The sequence below is a fragment of the Rousettus aegyptiacus genome, unplaced genomic scaffold, assembly GCF_014176215.1.
Source record: "Rousettus aegyptiacus isolate mRouAeg1 unplaced genomic scaffold, mRouAeg1.p scaffold_m13_p_13, whole genome shotgun sequence".
Taxonomy (NCBI): domain Eukaryota; kingdom Metazoa; phylum Chordata; class Mammalia; order Chiroptera; family Pteropodidae; genus Rousettus; species Rousettus aegyptiacus.
Window position 1 is genome coordinate 53,816,566 of NW_023416288.1, and position 19,154 is coordinate 53,835,719.

Below are 19,154 nucleotides of genomic sequence, written 5' to 3' on the forward strand. Positions count from 1 at the left end.
TCGGGGAAGGTGCTCAGCACGCCGCATTTGCTGCAGCCTGGCCTGCAGCCCTTCGAGTCGAACGGAGGTGTCTTTGTGAAGATGACATGGGTATAACACCTCAGCCCCCCAGACCCTGCTCCCCTCTCCGTTACTCCCCTCGGGCCTGACCCCACGTGCCTGACTCTGGGGAAATCTTCAGGCCTCACACATGGGTGTTTTCAACCCTGTGCCTTCTTCAGCACGTGCAGAGTAGAACTAAATCTTACGCCCAGATCCCCAAACGAGATAGGATGGAGGTGTTGACAATTGACAGACAAAACCTAAAGGCGTGATAATAACACTTGAAATCTGGACTTGAGAGACGACCGGGCATTCTAACCCGCAAGTCTGCCCTGTCCTCGGTCCTGTGCTGCAGGGCAGGTTATGGTTCACCTACGCTCATCTTCATGCGGGTTTTCAAGAGCCCAGCTACACACGTGGGCCCAGAACGCCTGGGTATGGACCACGGGGTCCACCGGCTATCAGGATGAACAGGAGGAAGCAGCACTGGCCCGTGAGGAGGGTCGGTCACCCCGTTAGCATGAGGGGTGGAGTTTTCCCCAAATCGGAAGGCAGGTCGGCGAAGGGCTTAATGCTACGGGCACTCTTGAGACACAAGGTCGAGCGGGACACTTTTATTGTTTCTGTCTGCTTCAGACTCGGGGTTGAGGGCAGCAGAGGGAAAGGGACGTGTATTGTGGTGGAAGGAGGCGAGGGGGGAGAGGGGATCGCTCTCAGGAGCACCACGGGGAGCACGGGAGCGAGAAGCTGCGGGTCGGGAATGACGCGGATGGCGCTCCTGCAGCCGGGCTCAGGAATCCTTCCTCTTCGCCTGCAGAAGGAGGACAGGCACCGGCCGGTCTCAGGAATCCTTCCTCTTCGCCTGCAGAAGAACGACAGGGTCAGGGTGCCGGGGGCCATGAACAGTGGGAGCGGCTCAGCGGGGCGACTCTGCGCCTGACTCTGCGTCTGATGCTCCCCATCCCCCCAGGCCGCGTCAGGTAATGATCGCTGCACTTTCTCCCTTTTGAATTCCTTGAGATGAAAGGATATTTCAGGGCAGAGGCAGGCGCTGAGATTCCCCCATATCCCACCTGTGATGTTCCTCCCTCTCCCCTCACCCTGCCCACCCACCCCGCCGTCCTCCTTACCATGGCCATCAGCACCAGGGCGCTGACCAGCACGGCGTACAGCGTGGCCTTCCCCAGCAGGATCTCATAGACGATGGTGGCAGACAGGACCCCTTGCTGGTAGGACTCTGCCGGCAGGAAGGGAGAGAAGGTGCCTGTGTAGCTGGGAGCAGGAATCTCTGGCTCCCTACCCCCTCCCGGCCCTTACCTTCCCCTTCCCCCCGCCCCCCCTCCAACTAGGTCCACGGGTTCTCCGTTCTCCGGTTCCAGAGCGAAGACCACGGGACATGGAGAGAGAAGGAGAGGCCACTCACTCGAGGTGAAGCCACAATCTGAAAGAAAAGAGGGGAGGGAGACGATGAGCAGACGACAGACAAGTCAGCCTTGTAGGCAGCACCGACGTCAGGCCCAGACCTGAAGACACCCAGCGCGGCCTTCCTTCCGCTGTGTCAATGTAGCCACAGGGTCCCTGAAATTCAGGGGCCGTGGCGGCCCTGAAGCCGGCGGGGCCGCACCACGCAGGCGCAGAGCCGCCCAGGCCGGCGGTCAGGGGCCCGGCAGCAGGGCTGCGCGGTGCCCAGGGTCTGCGCGGGAGCTAGCCCCAGCGCCCCGCTCTCCTCTGCGGGGGGCTTGGGTCTCGCCGCCCCACCTCGTTTTGTCCGGATCTAGTCTTTCCGGTCCATCACCTGGATGCCCCATTCCCTCTGGTCTGGCTCCCTGCTTTCCTGACCCCGCCAGGCCCCGCTCACCTGCTTTGCCCCAGGTCTCCGCACTGACATTCTGGCTGAGGCGTGAGGGCCCGTCTAGGTTCCGACTGTCCTCTTCCTCGATCCCGTGGAACTCGACTTGGCAGCGGAAGTGGTTGCGCGGGTTGTGCCAGAAGGTGGCAGAGACCCTGAGCCGGCTGCTCAGGCGGTATCTGGAGTCGTTCCGGCTGGGCTGCTCCTTGTAGGCCTGAGGGTCCGTGCTGAACCCACTCTGGGCCTTCTTGTTGTTCACCCACCAGCTCAGCTCCACGTGGTCGGGGTAGAAGCCTGTGGCCAGGCACACGAGAGTGGCCTTCTGTGTGCGGGCGATCTCTGCTTCGGATGGTTCAAACACAGTGACCTTGGGCGGGTTCACTTTGCTCAGGTCATCTGGAAGGGAAGAAGGGTGGGGACCAGGGCTGGTCTGAGAGCTGTCTGGGTTTGGTGGGGGCTGCGTGTGCACATGTGTGTGTGTGTGTGTGTGTGTGTGTGTGTGCACACGCACACCCACACCCACACGCTGAGAAGAGGATCATCATAAAGCAAAATTATGCAGTAGGTCCTATTTGTTTGGAGGTCACCACCTACTGTCCACCCCCCTAGAGTGGCATTATGAATGGCACTGCCTCACACTCTGAGTATGTGATTTGCTTTCTTCTCCCTCGATAGGGAAGCTCCCCTCTCTGCTTCTTGGCATGCGGTCTGATAGTTACCTAATGGGCACACTGGGTCGCAATCTGAATAAAGGACTCCAGGGCTCAAAACTGGCCTTGCCCGCCAGCAGGACTGTAGGACTGTCATTTCTCTCTAGCATTTTGCCTGCTCTAAAGGGAGAGTTGCGATGCTGACCGCGCAGAGTGGGTGTGGAGATCACGTGATATAAGGGCTTGGAGCGACCCTGTCCTCAGCCAGGTTATTTGTTCCTGAATCTAAAGGGCTGAGGAGTAAAGGAGAGTTGGGGACAAGGGGCTCGTTTTGGGCCTGGGCTTGTCTTCAGATGGCAGTATTCCAATGGCATATTTTTGTGCACTCAGGGAGATCACCCTTTTGCATCATGGTGTACTCATGAGAAAGTGAGGTTTCTTGACTTTTCTGTGGTTCATCGTCATCCTAGCCATTCTTCCACCTCCGGGGCCCCCCAGAGTTTCCTCAGCTCAGACAGAGAGAGCAGCCCCCCCTTATGTCAAATTTAGAGATTCTTCAACCTTCTTTGCCTCTTTGTTTCCAAATACCATACATACCTCCACCCCTCCACCCCCAGCAAGCTTCCTAAATAAGCCTCTGCAATTGTCAGAGCAACATCTTGGTTCTAGTTGTCGTGACACAATTTTTGTCCTAAGCCTCCCTATGGCATCTCGGATGGCCGCAGGTGAAGGTGTTCTTGGTAACAGCCACGCAACCTTCTTGTTGGCCAGCTCGTTTCTTTCAGGCCATTCTCCATTAATTTTATCCTGTTCTTTGCTTTCTACTCATTTTGTTTGTTTGTTTCTGAGCAAGTCCATTAAAATGAAGAAAGCTCATTCTTAGGAAAATCTAGTTTAGCCTGGAAGATGGAGAAAATACTCTTCTAACTGACAAGTCGCATTTCTATGGAAGTGTAGGTCACATCCACAGATCACACAGGACCCCATACTTAGAAGGGCCGTACACTTGGTTTAATGACTGCTGTCACCATTTTAAAGTTTAACACAATTTTTTTTTTTATTCAGAGCACCCCTCATTTTTATTCTGAGCTGGTCCTGCCACCCAATGTGTCAGGTCCCCATCCCCGTGACTCTGACCTGCTAATTGCTATTAAGTCCTTAGGTCTTTATTGGCTGCCCCGGGCCTAAGATGGTGACATCCTAACTAATATTTGCAGTTAATATCCTAACTAGTATTTGGCTCTGGTCTCAAACACCCTTCCTTTGGGATGCCGCCAGCCCTCCAGGGGCATTATAGATTATACTCATCTGCCCCTTCACCTGGCAAAAGCTCAGTCTTTATTGTAGAAATTAAAGACGCCCTTTGAGCCGAGTGTGAGGTTCCCCACAGTGTTTACTGATGTCAGTGGCAGGACAAACTGGAAGCAGGGCCATCCGTACACCCCGAAGCCCTGTCTACACAACCCTATGGCGGCGAGGGCAGGTCACTTACCCCTGCGTGTTTGTGAGTCCCCGTGGGGTGCGGGCGGGCTTGCCTATGTGGATGTAAGGGCGTGTACTAGCGAACTTCTGTTTGTGTAAGCTCTGATTGTGAACTGTAAAGTTTATCTTTCCTGTTTGAGATCCACCTCTCACCCACACCCAGCCCCCTACTCCATTATCCACGGGCCAAAGCACGCCCCTCCTGTGGCGATGGGCTGACCCACGGGAATCACCCCAGAGAGTGGTGGGGGCCGGAAGCACTGAATTACAACAGTTGACCCTGTGCTGGATGCTCTCTCCTCTCTACACGTGGCTTCCCTCGCAAGCCTCGCAGGAGCGCTAAGTGGTAGGCTTCCTCGATGATATTTACAGTTCGAGAGAACTCAGGTTCTCACAGAGTCACCTGGCCAAGGTCATGAATCATTAGGGAGGCAACTAAAGCAAGCTCTGTCCTCCACCCCTGCTGATCACGGGGAGCCAGCATTTCCCCAGGGAACACTCCCTCTGACCCCCTTGGGCTTCGAGGCGAAGATGGCCATTCTGGCCTCGACATTCTCATCGCCAGGTGACCTTCAGGTCCCTTTCCAGCTCTAAGAACTTAAGATCCTCCTAGGAATTTTCCTCGCCTCACAGCAAAATATCTGCATTTCGATGTGTGTTTGTGACAAATGACCTTCCTACACCATCTAGACTGTTCGAGGTAGAATACTTAGTGTGAAGACGACCGTTTCAGGCTGGGGGAGGGGGAACCCCTCCCGGGTGAATGCGCCCCAGTGGCTGAGGTTACTGTCCCCTGTCTGGGACCAGCTGCAGGCACAGTGGGCGCTATACGCACGCCGCTGGCCTCCAGGGGTCTGAGGCGTAGGAGAGACAAGCAGGGGTTTAAAATCTAATGTTTAAATCCGCACTGCTAAACAGTTAATCAACACACCCGGCCGCTTTGGATGCTTTTCCTCACTGACCATGGTCACCTACCTTCTTGGCCTCTCTCTTCCACTCTGCTTTGCCATTCCCTTTTTCCTGTGTTCAGCCGCACCCCCTGCCTGCAGCTCCCGAAGCGGGGTCCGCAGGGCGCCCCTCCAGCCCTCGTTCCGCAGCGCGGCAGTGAGAAGCCCCCCACCCGTCCCCCAGCCCGGGCGTTCCCTTCTCAGTCTTTTCCTCCAGTCTAGCAGCTCTCCAAGTCCTAACAGATCATAAATCCTCTTCTCCACCGTTCACCCCAGAAAGAGACACACAGACGCCCGTGCCTCCGCGCGGTCGGCGGACTGTGCGTGCCCAGCCGCTACCCACGCTGGCACGGCCGACCCGCGGACGGACGACTGGCCGCGCCCCCGATGCGGCCCACCCCGCCCTTCCCCGGGGACCCAGAGGCCGGGGCTGCAAGGCGGGGAGACGGCCGAACCTCACCTATGACCGTGAGCCTGGTGCCGGCGCCGAAGAACTGCTCATAGGAGCACAGAGACCCAGGCCCGCACGCAAACCCGCGGGGGCCGCGGCGGCGGCCTTAGTCCCCTGCGCCCCGCTCCGCTCGCGCGCGGCGCGGCGCCGGGGACCCGATGCGGGCGTGCGGCGGGGCCCTGAGCCGCCGCCTTCCATCCCGACCCGTCGCCGAGCCCCGCGGCCACTCACCCAGCACGGCGAGCCGGCTGCCGGCGCCGAAGGTCAGGACCGCGGAGGCAGAGCACAGCCCCGGGGCTCCCCACAGAAACCCGGGGCGCGCCGCGCGAGCCGCTCACCCAGCACCAGCAGCCGCGTGCCGCTCCCGAAGTACTGCGTCTCCCCGTCACGGCCCCCGGGCCCCGCACAAAAACCCGCGCGCGGCGTGTCCCCGCTTACCCAGCACCGTCAGCCGGGTGCCCGAGCCGAAATACTGCTTGTCTGTGCTCACAGCACCGAGGCCCGGGACAAAAACTCTGCCGCTGCCCCGGACTCGGCCAGGCCCCCTGCCACCCTGGACGCCCCATCGCTCCTCCCGCGCCCGGAACCCGGAGTCCCCGGCCCAGGTGCCGCCCGCCTCTGAGCACAGCCCAGAACGGAGCTGGGCCGCTGCCCCCTTTTTCCATCCCGCCCCACGACGCACTCCCGGACCCCTAGCTGCGCCCCCTTACCCAGCACGGTCAGCTTGGAACCCGGCCCAAAGTGCAGCTCTGCAGTGTTCACACAGCTCTGGGGGCCCAGGCGCAAACCCCGACTTCCCCGAAGATGGGCCCTGGGGGTCCAGCGCTCACTCCCCGAAGCCCGGCGATCATGGGGTCACCCAGGCTGAACAGCCCACCCCTCCTCCCACCTGGAGGGGCAGGCTTACCTAGCACGGTGAGCCTGGTCCCTGGCCCAAAGTGCTGCTGCTCTTGTAGGCGCACAGTGGGAAGGGGCTGCCAAGAATTCCTTCCGCACCTCCCTTGGCACGGTCCCTCGGCCACCCTCCCTTTCCTTCCTGACATCTCTTGTCACCTCCAAAACTAGCTGAACACCGCAATGTGGACCCGGCATGAAGTCGCCTCCCCCATTTGCAGTGGAGATCGGCTTGGCCTGGGGGATGATACAGTGGCCAGTGAAATCAGAAGGGGAATTTGGGGTGGGGGCCAGATTTGGGAAGTGTTCCAGGCTAGACCCTGCCCCATGCTTCTTAGAACCTGCAACCTCTCTGGCCTTAACGTCATCCTCTGAAAAACGGTGTGGTGGCTTTTCCACAGGGTGAGTGTACGTTCTTAATGAATATCGCATGTGCAAGCGCTTTGCCTAAGGGCAGGCTTGTGAGACATGTTGAGCGACCATCCCGCTTTGCGGCCTTGGCCCTTGACATCCCGGAAGTTGGGTCTGGAGCAGGGAGATGCAGAGGTGTTCACTGAGTCTGGGTGGGGCCCTGCAAGACCTCGTAGGGGACCAGCCCCAGAGACCTCTGCCAGCCCCTCTGCCAGATCCGGGGAGCTGCGTGCGTTCTCTGGGCTGAGTGAGGGTATTTTCCGAGGCAGGGCTTTTTGTAAAAGCACCTCCTCTACTTGAATCATCGTGGCCCCCCCCCGAATTGCCACAATGCTACATCATGATACAAAAATGTTTCCTCCCCTCTGGCCCCCCTCCCCCAACCACTGGGCAGCAGCAGGAAGCACAGGTGGCGGAGGTTGGCCTGATGGAGTGGGGCTGGGGAAAGACCCACTCGGAGTGCATTTAGAGTGGGGCGGGGCTCGGGGTGGTGGGAGGGGGCAGAGAGGCCCCCCCCCCCACCCCCGGAGCACGCAGGCTCAGAGGAGATCTACCATGTCATCGGGTCTCCCTTCTGGGACTCACCGTGCCCACCTGCGCTGACTGGCATTTATAGTGAGGCGGCGAGGGGAGGAGCGAGGGGTGGGATCCAGAGAGCAGGTGATGGCAACTTGGGGCACCAGGACAGACGGCCTGGAAACCTCTACGATCCCTTTCGCCTCCTGATCAAAGGCGAAGCTCCTTATCTTTCATTATTTAGTCCACACGTTTAATGAACATGTACTGTGTGGCAGGCCTCCTACTGGTTGCAAGGACACCTGTCCATCTCCACAGTGACACATACCGACTTGCCTTGTCAGCCCTATTTTCATGACTCCTACCTCTGAACCTTGCACCCAGCCACACGGAAGTACCCAGAAGCACCCCGCCCTGTTGTTTTGGCTTTTCTTCATGCCTCTGACTGTCATGACCACTCTCTGATGTGGATGGTTGACATCAAGTCTTCCTTTGAAGAGTCTGCCACCTTCTCGTGCTCTCTCGGGGTGATTCCAGGGAGCAGTGGGGTGCTAGCCTCCGACTGCCTTTCAGGAGGCAGCTCACATTGCTATTCCAAAGTGTCGCCTTATACCACAGCTGTTTCTATTCCCGCATCACCCCCCTTATGAACAGGCAAGCGTCCTGGGGACTGTGACTTGGATACCTTTATCTTCTTGAAAGGCGATGCAAAACATTGCAATAGATGCGCTCGACGAGTGAGTGCACGTGCGTACACGTAAATGTGTGTGTAAGTATGCACGTATATGTGTGTATATAGGCACGCACATGTATTTGAATGCGTGCATGTGTTTCAATAGAGCGGGAAGGCTGCCATTTTCTAGGTGGCCGGGGAGACGGTTATTTCAAGCAGGCCTCACGGTCATATCTGCTCCCAAATTGTGTCAATTTCAGTTCACTCATTCATTCGTTCACTTATTCAAAGACGACTTATTGGGTCCTCACACTGAACCAAGGTACGACACCACATCCCAGGATATTATCATAGAACACATCGAGGAGCTGACAGTCAAGTCGCAGCATCAGACAAGTGAAGAAGTAGTTCCCACCGGGTGTGGCGAGTGTGAGAGGGGTGTGCACCGGGCACTATAATAGCAAAATATAGGGTGCACTTAACCGAGCCTCGGGGGGGTGAGGGGCAAGGGAGCTCCGGAGAAGGTTTCTTGTAGGGAAAGAATCAACACCAAACATTTAAGGATCAGTAAGAGTCAGAGTACTAGGTTTTTCCAGGTGGAGGGGGGCAAAATGGCAAATAGCTTTGGGGGGGTCAGGATGAGACAAATGAGGTGAAATAAGGGGGTGGAGGACAGTCGTGGGTCTTACGTGCCATCCGAAGGACTTTGGACTACATTACCGTGACGACGATGGGACAATAAAGAGCTTTTAAAGGATTTCTAGAAATCGCGATAGGGCCGATCCTTGGTTTTAGGGAAACTTCATTTTCTATCCTCCCAAGAGTGACCAGGGAACATTTGCATACCCACTAATTACTAGATTCGTAGCTTAAATCGGAAGGCATCTCTGCTGAGGCTAAATGTCCAAATCAGTGCATTCTCTTCTCAGCTAAGAAACCGAGCTGGCGAGGGATGGGGATGTGCAGCGGACTCATTGGGAGACAGCAGACAGGAGCAGGGGTGATAGACCTAAACCCAGGCTTCGTTAGCCGGGGGCACATGACTGCTCGGTGGGCGGACACACCTGTTCTTCCTCAAGGCACCTCTGCCCAGGTAGGACAGAGAATTCCAAAGGTCAACGTCGCCATGTTCCTAGGCTGTTCCGGAGGAAACCTCTTCACACCCCGTCGCCACCTTTCACGTTTACTTAAGTTTCTCTGAAAAGGCGGAGTGGTGCCAGCCACAGGCGGGGGCCCTGGGTACCTGAGGGGACTGGACCTCCCTGGTCGACCTCTCGTTTCCAGCCTAATTGGAGTCAGTGGGAGTTCAGAAGTGGTATGCGGAAGAGAAATGTAGACACAAGACACAAGAGATTCGAGCCAGAACAGGCTATTTTTATTGGTTCGGTCAATTTTGGCACGTCAGGGTTCCCTTAGGGTCAGGGAGGTTTCGGTCACGAATGTCCAGCTGAATAAGCACATAGTGGGGAGGTAGCAGGGCTGAGTAGAGAGATGAGAACAGCTCTTCAGAAGCACTTGCTCAGGATGGGAAAGGGAGAACCGTGTTGGAGCGATAACCTCCAGGCTGGCTTCAGCTGTCCTTTCTCTTGACCTGAAGGAGAGAAGGTGTGGGAGTCGCCGGGAATGCTGGGGCTGAGAGGAAGCAGGACGGCCCACCGACTAGATGAACAAGGCTCCTCGCAACCTCCGTTGGGGTTCAGGTGACCCCAGCTTCTCGTGCCCTCCTCGCTCTCTCGCTGCAGTCCCAGAGGTACAGGGTGTCTGCTGAGGCATGTAGGCGAACCCCTTCTTTCTCTCTGCCCACCTCTGGTTCTGGCTCCAAGTTTCTGTCAAGTGTCACCTCCACCCTGCCCGCCCATCCCGCCGTCCTCCTTACCATGGCCATCAGCACCAGGGCGCTGACCAGCACGGCGTACAGCGTGGCCTTCCCCAGCAGGATCTCATAGACGATGGTGGCAGACAGGACCCCTTGCTGGTAGGACTCTGCCGGCAGGAAGGGAGAGAAGGTGCCTGTGTAGCTGGGAGCAGGAATCTCTGGCTCCCTACCCCCTCCCGGCCCTTACCTTCCCCTTCCCCCCACCCCCCCTCCAACTAGGTCCACGGGTTCTCCGTTCTCCGGTTCCAGAGCGAAGACCACGGGACATGGGGAGAGAAGGAGAGGCCACTCACTCGAGGTGAAGCCGCAATCTGAAAGAAAAGAGGGGAGGGAGACGATGAGCAGACGACAGACAAAGTCAGCCTTGTAGGCAGCACCGACGTCAGGCCCAGACCTGAAGTCACCCAGCGCGGCCTTCCTTCCGCTGTGTCAATGTAGCCACAGGGTCCCTGAAATTCAGGGGCCGTGGCGGCCCTGAAGCCGGCGGGGCCGCACCACGCAGGCGCAGAGCCGCCCAGGCCGGCGGTCAGGGGCCCGGCAGCAGGGCTGCGCGGTGCCCAGGGTCTGCGCGGGAGCGAGCCCCAGCGCCCCGCTCTCCTCCGCGGTGGGCTTGGGTCTCACCGCCCCACCTCGTTTTGTCCGGATCTAGTCTTTCCGGTCCATCACCTGGATGCCCCATTCCCTCTGGTCTGGACCCCGCCAGGCCCTGCTCACCCGCTTTGCCCCAGGTCTCCGCACTGACATTCTGGCTGACGCGTGAGGGCCCGTCTAGGTTCCGACTGTCCTTTTCCTCGATCCCGTGGAACTCGACTTGGCAGCGGAAGTGGTTGCGCGGGTTGTGCCAGAAGGTGGCGGAGACCCTGAGCCGGCTGCTCAGGCGGTATCTGGAGTCGTTCCGGCTGGGCTGCTCCTTGTAGGCCTGAGGGTCCGTGCTGAACCCACTCTGGGCCTTCTTGTTGTTCACCCACCAGCTCAGCTCCACGTGGTCGGGGTAGAAGCCTGTGGCCAGGCACACGAGAGTGGCCTTCTGTGTGCGGGCGATCTCTGCTTCGGATGGTTCAAACACAGTGACCTTGGGCGGGTTCACTTTGCTCAGGTCATCTGGAAGGGAAGAGGGGTGGGGACCAGGGCTGGTCTGAGAGCTGTCTGGGTTTGGTGGGGGCTGTGTGTGCACACCCACACGCTGAGAAGAGGGTCATCATAAAGCAAAATTATGTAGCGTAATTTCCATTCGTTTTGGAGTCACTGCTCCACTCTCCGTTGTCATTCTCCCTCGATTTCGCCTCCTCCTTCTCAGTTATCCCTGGTTACACACCGTGACTACGTCTTCCATCTCTCTAAGGGGCCGGGTGTCCCAGCTCTCTTGCATTTCCTTGCAAAGCCTGATACTCAGGGCCTTGTTTGGTAGCACATCAGAGGAGCGTATCTATCTGCCTTTCTTCTTTTTTTCAAAGCCCTCCCTGGGGCACGATGTCACCTTTTAGACTTGAAGTGGTAATCATCGAGTTGAATGAGTGTGAATTTTGAGGCAGAAGATTGTCATTAACGACATGATCCCGGACTTTAAATGATCATTTTCCTTTTTTTGGCAAGGCGTTTGTGTGTGTGTGTGTGTGTGTGTGTGTGTGTGTGTGTGGGTGCTAGCACATATTAGAATTAGCCTTTTTTTTTTGCTTAGAAGAGTCACTTTTCTTTTTGCATCTGAATATATTATTTTCTATATAGTGTACCCAACTCACATTTCTTATTATACATATACATATAATATACATATAATATACATATACATGTACATATACATATACATATACATGTACATCTATCTATCTATCTATCTATATTTAATGTAACCTGCTTTAAGGAGCCAGGTGCCTCTGGCTATCGTCCTCTCAGATGCTTCACATTTCCCCCTACACTGGGACCCATGGGGCACACGGCAGCTTGTCCAGGATGGCTGTCATCCCATGAAAGACGCTGCTTGTGGGCTGAGCCCTTTTCTCCTTCCAGTGTGCCGACAGCCCCCCCCCCCCCCCGCCAGGTTTGGAACCCCTGCTCACAGCCGAGCTCTGCGTTCTCAACAGCAGCAAGAGCTTGGTGACTGGATGCGAACAAACCCCAAAGCCCGAGGGCCGTTTTATCAGAGGGTCCAGAGGGTCGATCCCTAGGTCTTTTTACAGCTTGACAGAAAAGAGAGGAAAGGATTCCTGGAATTCTTTGGAGACATGGCCTCATCTGAAGACACAGAAGGATGGAAGAAGCCACATTCATCCCTCAGGCCCCCTTCTCTCCAACTCCCAGTACCCTCCCTGACATATGCCCGCGTCCGCAAGACAAAGCCTGGCCCAGCCCAGTCAGTGTGGTGAGACCTATGTGTCTCCTTCCTTGAGCCTTGTGTGAACCTCCCATCCCATCCTCGCCGGCTCCTCTGCCTGTCTGTTTCCTCCGGAGCTCGCCAGTACTTCACGATGGGCCCCTTCCCCCGTAATCCCAGCACAGATCCAAGGGCTTGAGAAAATGGGGTCTCCTACCTATTTTTCTTCTTTATACCTAGCCTTTTGCTGGGGTGGCGTAAGTTTCCAGTTGCAAAAGTTCAGTCAGAACTATCTCCTCTGCCCTGCACCGAGCTCAGTGTCCCCTAGAGACCCCCCAAGCAGCTCCCCCGATGCGGTGACGTGGACCCCTGACCTCAGGGCTCAGGAGAGCCCCTCAAATCACCCCAATCTCACGGAGCTGGTCCCCCACTGTCTCCTGAGCACCTGAACCGCCACGGGAAGACACGCATGGGTCTTCGGAGACTGGCCGGGACCGAGAAGGAGGGAGATGGAGGCAGGGACGGAGTTCTGAGCCCCGGGCAGGTGCTGGGAAGGGCGTGGACAGGGAGGACGGAGCTGTTCACCCAAGCGGAGCGAACCATGCAGGACTGGAGTTAAAACGGGAGGGAAAACGTGGGGACGGCCAGGTAAGAAAGGGAAAGTAAAACAGCAGACACTTTTTAAAAAGCAGCTCTGAGAGGCGACTTGGAGAACGACGGAAAGAGGAGGAGGAAAACGGAGCCCGAAGGGTAAGGAAGCGTGGAGCCCACCGCCCAGGAGTCACGCAGACGCCCGGAGCGAGCGCCCTGCGCGCGCTCGGGCCGGCGGGGAGGGCGCGCCAGGTCCAGGAGGGCAGCGCGGCTCTGACCCGGTCCGCACCCCTCCCAGGGACGGGTCGTCGCGGTCAAACTCAGGACCGCACCCTAAGTGAAGAACGGGGCCCCATACCTGTCACGGTGAGCCTGGTGCCGGCCCCAAACTCGAGGGGAGAATTATAGGAACACAGCTGCAGAGGGCCATGGCAAAACCCGCCCGCCCGGGGGCCCCGCCAGAGCGCAAGTCTCATCCTCCTGGCAGGGGGGATGGCCGCCTCTCCCCGCCGGGATCCACGGCTCTGGACCAAAGGGATTCCTTTAGGACGAAGGCCTGAGCGTAGACCCGCGAAAGAGAGCGAGGAGGGGGCCACGGACGGGAGACTGAGCGCCGACCCAGCCGCGCCAAAGGGAGGAGGCGCAGGGGTCCCTGGAAGCCCCCCGAGGACGAGAGAGTTCGCTCGGCCCCCTTCCGCCAGGGCGGGACAGGGAGACGAGAGTCCTGGTCCGGGGGACAGTGCTTGACCCGCCCGGGTCCTTCGCCTTACCTAGGACAGAGAGCCGAGTCCCGCTTCCAAAATGCCGCTCCTGGTAGCTCCACAGTACGACAGAACGGTGGAAAAACCCGGAACGGCTGGGGTGGGGCCCTTCCTTCCAGAAGCTACCCCCCCCCCCACCGGCCCCCAGGGACTCGGCGCACCCCGACTCTCCGAGCCCTTCCCCTCTGTGTTCTCGGTTCCTGCCCCCCCCTGTGGGGTCCTCCTGGCAATCCCACCTTACAGTCCGCTCTCCCCAGGGAGCCTCCCGCTTACCCAGGACAGAGAGCTTGGTTCCGGCGCCGAAAAACAGTTTCTCGTTACTCGCACAACACTCAAGCCTGGTAGGAAAACTGCCCTGCTCCCTCCCATCCCGCCTCCCCAAGTCCACCTGCCTGACCCCCGCCTTCTCTCTCTTTAGCAGAATTTTAGCTCCAGGAGGAGGTGGCGGTGGGGACAAGTGTGCCACCTGGAATGCTGTGGTCAGAGGACCAATTCAGCCCTGTGCGGTCCCCGGCACCCCCTCCTTCTGGGCCCATCTCCTTTCTGCCTGATGAAAAATGACAGGATGCTGACAGCTCTGAGTCCAGAGGCTCTTCCATCTGCCTTGGCCATGATGGGGCACCCTCTAAGGGGACTGGAGATGGACAAGATGACCCCTTCCTAGCTGAGATTATTTGCCTCTCTGGGAGGGGACCCTGGGCTGGGGACGGCCAGTCCATGAAATTACTGGAGATGGAGCTTGTCCACTCCTGTCTGCATCAAGACAAGAATTCTGATCTTTCTGATAAAAACATACTTGAATCTAAACCCCCAACATGGAGGCTCTGTCTGGACCTTCCTAGCAGGCTCCCAGGCCTCTAGCCCTGTCTCACTTACCTACAACAGTTAGCCGGCTGCCATTTCCAAAATAGAGGGAATTTCCAGAGCACAGCCTCCCAGATCCACTTCAAAACCCCCCCTTGTCTGCTGAGCACAGCTGGGATTCGGGGGGTGGGGGCGTTGGTGATCTCTTCCCTCACAGAGCGACCAGCCCTGCTTCGGGCACCCTGCATTTCCTTCCAGAGAGTGTCCTTGTCCCTGGACGACGAGGGAGGAGGACACAGCGTGGCCTCCTAGGAAATCCAGAGCAAGGACAGCTACGGGCCTCTGCCAGTGATGGAAGATGGACCCATGTCGGAGATTATTACTGGCCCTTGGGCGGTCGGTCTCTCAGCTGCCCTGTCTGGGGTAATGACCCAGTGCCCTGCTCTGCCCTAACTGCCGAGTCTCAGCTGTGACGAGTTCACAGAGGACCTCTGGGTGGCTGGGTGGATGTGCCCTTACAACGACCCTCCTCAGAACTCATTTCCAGACCCAGAGATGAAGTCTCTTCGACCAGGACCCAGGGGTAGGTCGTCCTTTGCCTCCCACGTTTTGTGAAGGAGAGTCCTCCCTGGCGGTACACCCCCCAGAGAGCCCGGCCTTACCTACGACTGTCAGCCTGGTCCCTGGGCCGAAGGTGTAGTCATAATTAGCACATCAGAATATAACCACTCCAAAATGTACGCTCTGGACCTGCTGTCCCCTGCCAGGAGCCAGGAGAGACCTAGGGGCTGTCTTACCTACAACTGTGAGCCTGGTGCCGTTTCCAAAGAAGACTTGAGTGTTCGCACAGTGACAGGGGACAGGGAGGAAAACAGATCTGGACTGTGGAGAGGAGGGGCTCTGGTGTCTGGAGGACCCTGGGATGAGAGGTGTCCCCATGTGCTTTACAGAGAATTGCACAGAACACTTTTGACCTTGGGGCCAGAGTCCCGAGGGCCCTTTGCCCGCTTCTTGATGATCGTCTCCGAGGGTCCATCGAAGGGACGTGGGCTTGGAGAGCAGGCCAGGGTCCTAGTGTCTCTGGCTTCTTCTTTAGAGAACACGTCACCTCTGGCATACCTGCCCTCTGACCTTGTATCGTCTTGGGTCCTGCAGGGGTTGGATGAAGGGCTCTGCCCGAGTCCCTCTCCCGTGAGGCCACGGAGGGGTTCTTTTTACATCGGGGCTCTCTGCCTGCAAAATTCAGTTCTAATCCAAGCCTGTCCTTATCCGCGGCTTTGACTTGACTGGTGGACAGGGATGAGGCGGAGACCCTCAGAACCGAGCCACCCAGGGCTTGAGACCTGGGAGAAATGCAGAGGAACCGTGGAGTGGGGACAGGCAGAAAGGTTTTTGTAAAGGTTTCCTGCGGAGTTGAATCACCGTGGCCCCCTGTCCACACAATGTTACAGCTTTGTACAAAAACGCCCCTCCCATAGGCCCGCCCCTCAAATTCTGAAAGAAACCACCAGAGCACCTATCCTCTGAGGGTGCCTGAGTTTGGGGGCGGTGACAACCCCCACACCCACCCCATGATATGAGGTGATGTCAGGTCCAGGTCTGGAGCTCTCTGCTCATACCCTTTCTTTAAGATGTTCTTAGCTCTTCAGTTGTGTGTCTTTGTGAGGCTGCCTGCTTCGGGGGGCTGGTTTTCTCCCCCCAGCCCGGTACCGCCCTACTGGAGGCTGTCGTCACAGTGGGGAGCTGCCCTGCCAGGAAGGAAGCAGAAGCCTCTTTCTACCCTGAGCCTGCCCCCCGCCCCCCAGGCCATGCCGCTCAGAGGTCACTGGACTCCATCTCTTTGGCTCAACCCCTAACCTCTGGGGGGGGGTCTGGAGGGAAGCTGAGTGACAGGGAGGTGCACAAAGGCATGGCTTCCCGAGGCGTGGACCAAGTGAGAGAGCAGGAGCTTGGTGTGTTCCTGAATGGGTGCGGGACAGAGAACGCCGCACGTGTCCACGTGGACTTCAGGTGTCAGAGGGAGGTCCAGGAAGTTAGGGGACGTGGGTGTAGAAAGCTGGGTAAATAGTCTCAGACACGTACAATCACATGGTCATATCGTCTCAGTCAATCTTCTCCCTCTTTCCTGAAGGGCAGACACATTTTAAGGTGTCCTTATGGTATTTTTATTTCCCTGCATGCGATGACCTTGAGATGTAACCTCCAGTTAAGGCCTAAATCTCATTTCGCTGGGTGATGCGTCCTTTAATCACCTTCCAAACGATGCCTTGAAATCTAGAAGTAAAAAAGACAAACTTGACTACATAATGATGACAAAGTTACACAGGAAAGTAGACACAGAATCAAAATATTTTCAGTTCTCATCAAAAAGGCAAATCTTCCCAATGTATGAGGGACTCCTGGAAATCAGCAAGAAAGTAATCCTGCAGTCCAACAAAAACGGGCAAAGAACAGATGGTTTAGGCAAAAGGTCCAAGGGAAAAAGGTCTTGCGATGATAAACGTGAACTAGAATTACATTGAAATGTCGCTTTTCACCAATTTGAGAAAACCGAATTGCAGAAGAACATTCTATTGGCCACGGTGTGATGAACTTTCACTTTTGTTTATAGTAGTCCACCCTTATCCGTGGTTTCATGGTCCACAGTTCCAGCCACCCGCGGTCAACCTTGGTCTGAAAATCTTAAGTGGAAAATTCCAGAAATGAACAGTTCATAAGTTCCGAATCGCAAGTCCTTCTGGGTGGTGTGAGGAAATCCGGTGCCATCCTGAGTCATGAGTCACCTCTTTGTCCAGCGCCTCCTGTAGCTGTCCCTCGGCCATCGGTCACTTAGTAGTCGTCTAGGTTATGAGATCAACTGTCCACGTATCTCAATGAACCCTTATTTTACTCAATAAGGCTACATTCACATAACTTATATTACAGAATATTGTTATATATTTTTTATTTTATTAGTAGTTATTGTTCATCTCTTACTGTGCCTAATTTACAAATTAAACTTTAATCATAGTATGTAGGTATAGGAAAAAACGTAGCATATGTAGGGTTTGGTACTATCTGTGGTTTCAGGCACCCCCTGGGGGGCTTGGCACACATCTCTCGCCGGTAAAAGGGGACTGCTGGACCGATTGCTGGTAGGAGTGCGGAATGGTACGATTTGGAAACACCTATAACGATCACAAACGCATTTGTTTTTTTTTCACCCAGAAATCCCACCTACAGAAATTTGTCCTGTAAATATTCTTGAGTACAAATAAGAAGTGTGCATAAAATATTCGTGTTGTTTGGATAGCAAAAATATTGGGGGAAACTCAAGCGTCCATTGGTAAGGGACCGGGTAAATGAACAATGAGACATACAGAAAACGGAATGTTATTCGATGCTGAACAAGAGTGAAAATGTTTTATGTTGTTGTGGAAAGTTCTCTAAGATACATTTTAACCGGGGGGGAAAAGCAAACTGCACAATAGTGTGCCTTTTGTCTAACAAAGGGGAAGAATGAGGTTTCTATTTTTGTTCGCTTAATTTTACAAAAGAAATGCTGGAAGGCTACAAAGGAAACACATAAAAACGATAATCTCTTAAGAATGAGTGAAGTAGATAGAAATAGAGGAGGTAAAAGCCAACTTTATTATATTGTTTTGATAGTTGAGCTCTATAGTTATATTATGTTTAAAATAAAATAAAAGTTTCAAAGAAAATAAAAAACAACAAAACACTGCTTTAAGTTATATTTCAAAATCTTCTACTTAAAAAAAAACTTGTTTAATTTACAAGGTTTTTATCTTTTTCCCAAGAAGATCAGTTTTTTGGTCCTGAATTTTCTTGGTGAATCTCCAATCGCCTAGGAAGCATGCGAAAATGCATAATTTCTGAGAGGTCCCCAGGATCTTTTGAGTTGAAAATTCTAGGATCGGGTTTGCCAATTTGTATTTTATGAACAATCAAGCACGAAATTACCCTGGGTATTTCCATTTTGGTGCCAGGTGAGGGACCCACTGCTTGTCCCCTCACTAGGAAAAGACAGGTGTCAGTATGGAGAAGGTCAGAGTGCTACCTGGTGGTACCAGGAGCTGTGTGCAACGGCGTGGCTCTTAGAATTTGGGGAAAAGGGAAAACGGGAAGCGAGTCTGTTTATCTAACTCAGGGGTAGTAACAGATCTCACGGCAGACACTCTACCGCTAGCCTGGATTAAAGGTCATCGATTGCTTCATCCCCTGGACTGTGGCAAGGCTTCTTCTTTATTACCTGTCCACACTGTCATCGGTGCAATGACTTATTTTGATCTATTTCCATATGCTTTCCTGTCTTACTCACCTCTTTTGCCTAGTAATATTTTTCTGCTGCAAGTAAGTTTGTTTTGGATCATCTATCCAGCTGGGGACACTCATCTCTACTGGCCTTATGAACAATAATACTACTCTGTCTTTTTAATCCTGATGGACTTTGTCTCAGCTTTGCCACTCTGTCACAGGGTCACGGCCAGTATGCCCAAATGCACATGGAGCTTCCCCCTCACACCCCCTCGTAAAAGGAGCGGGGATCGGTGGTTAGGTGGTGCAGACTGGGATCATTCCGCAGTTTGGGCAGCAGGGGGCAGGCTTTCCTTATTTATAATTACTGTTATTTTTTTAGATTTAAGTAACTGCAATCTCAATGTGGCCACTTGAGGGGGTGAGAAGAATGAATGTGCATAGTGCTCCCGAGGGGACTGGAGGGGAAAGCGTGGTCACCTGTATGCCTTTCTCAAGGCGTGTGTTGGGATGTCGGGAGGAGATGCACAAATAACACCTTATATATGCGGAATTCTTGAAACCTTTCAAGCACGCGAACACTCTCATTTCCACCCCAAATTTGTCTCTTAATTTACTCAGATGAAAGTAAAACTCGAAGAG

General features: G+C 55.3%; 1 protein-coding gene, 1 long non-coding RNA gene and 1 gene segment (V, D, J or C); 1 reads left to right on the forward strand and 2 right to left on the reverse strand.

Moving 5' to 3' along the window:
* Positions 1-549: 549 nt before the first annotated feature.
* Positions 550-6,272, reverse strand: LOC107516918. Its single transcript, XM_036230224.1, has 6 exons — positions 6,210-6,272; positions 5,860-6,076; positions 1,901-2,287; positions 1,466-1,483; positions 1,173-1,279; positions 550-1,056 (listed from the first exon to the last, which is right to left on the reverse strand). The coding sequence occupies exons 1-6, from the start codon at positions 6,270-6,272 to the stop codon at positions 550-552; spliced, it is 1,299 nt and encodes a 432-aa protein (XP_036086117.1).
* Positions 6,273-9,512: 3,240 nt separating this feature from the next.
* LOC107516946 overlaps positions 9,513-19,154 on the reverse strand; it is a 32,726-nt gene continuing 23,084 nt past the window's right edge. Inside the window, 4 exon segments of the C gene segment in view lie at positions 9,513-9,679; positions 9,792-9,898; positions 10,085-10,102; positions 10,506-10,892. Coding sequence covers positions 9,575-9,679; positions 9,792-9,898; positions 10,085-10,102; positions 10,506-10,892 — 617 coding nt within the window.
* LOC118610764 lies at positions 11,825-16,032 on the forward strand. Its single transcript, XR_004954022.1, has 2 exons — positions 11,825-13,795; positions 13,876-16,032. It is a non-coding gene; the product is annotated as an uncharacterized LOC118610764 (long non-coding RNA).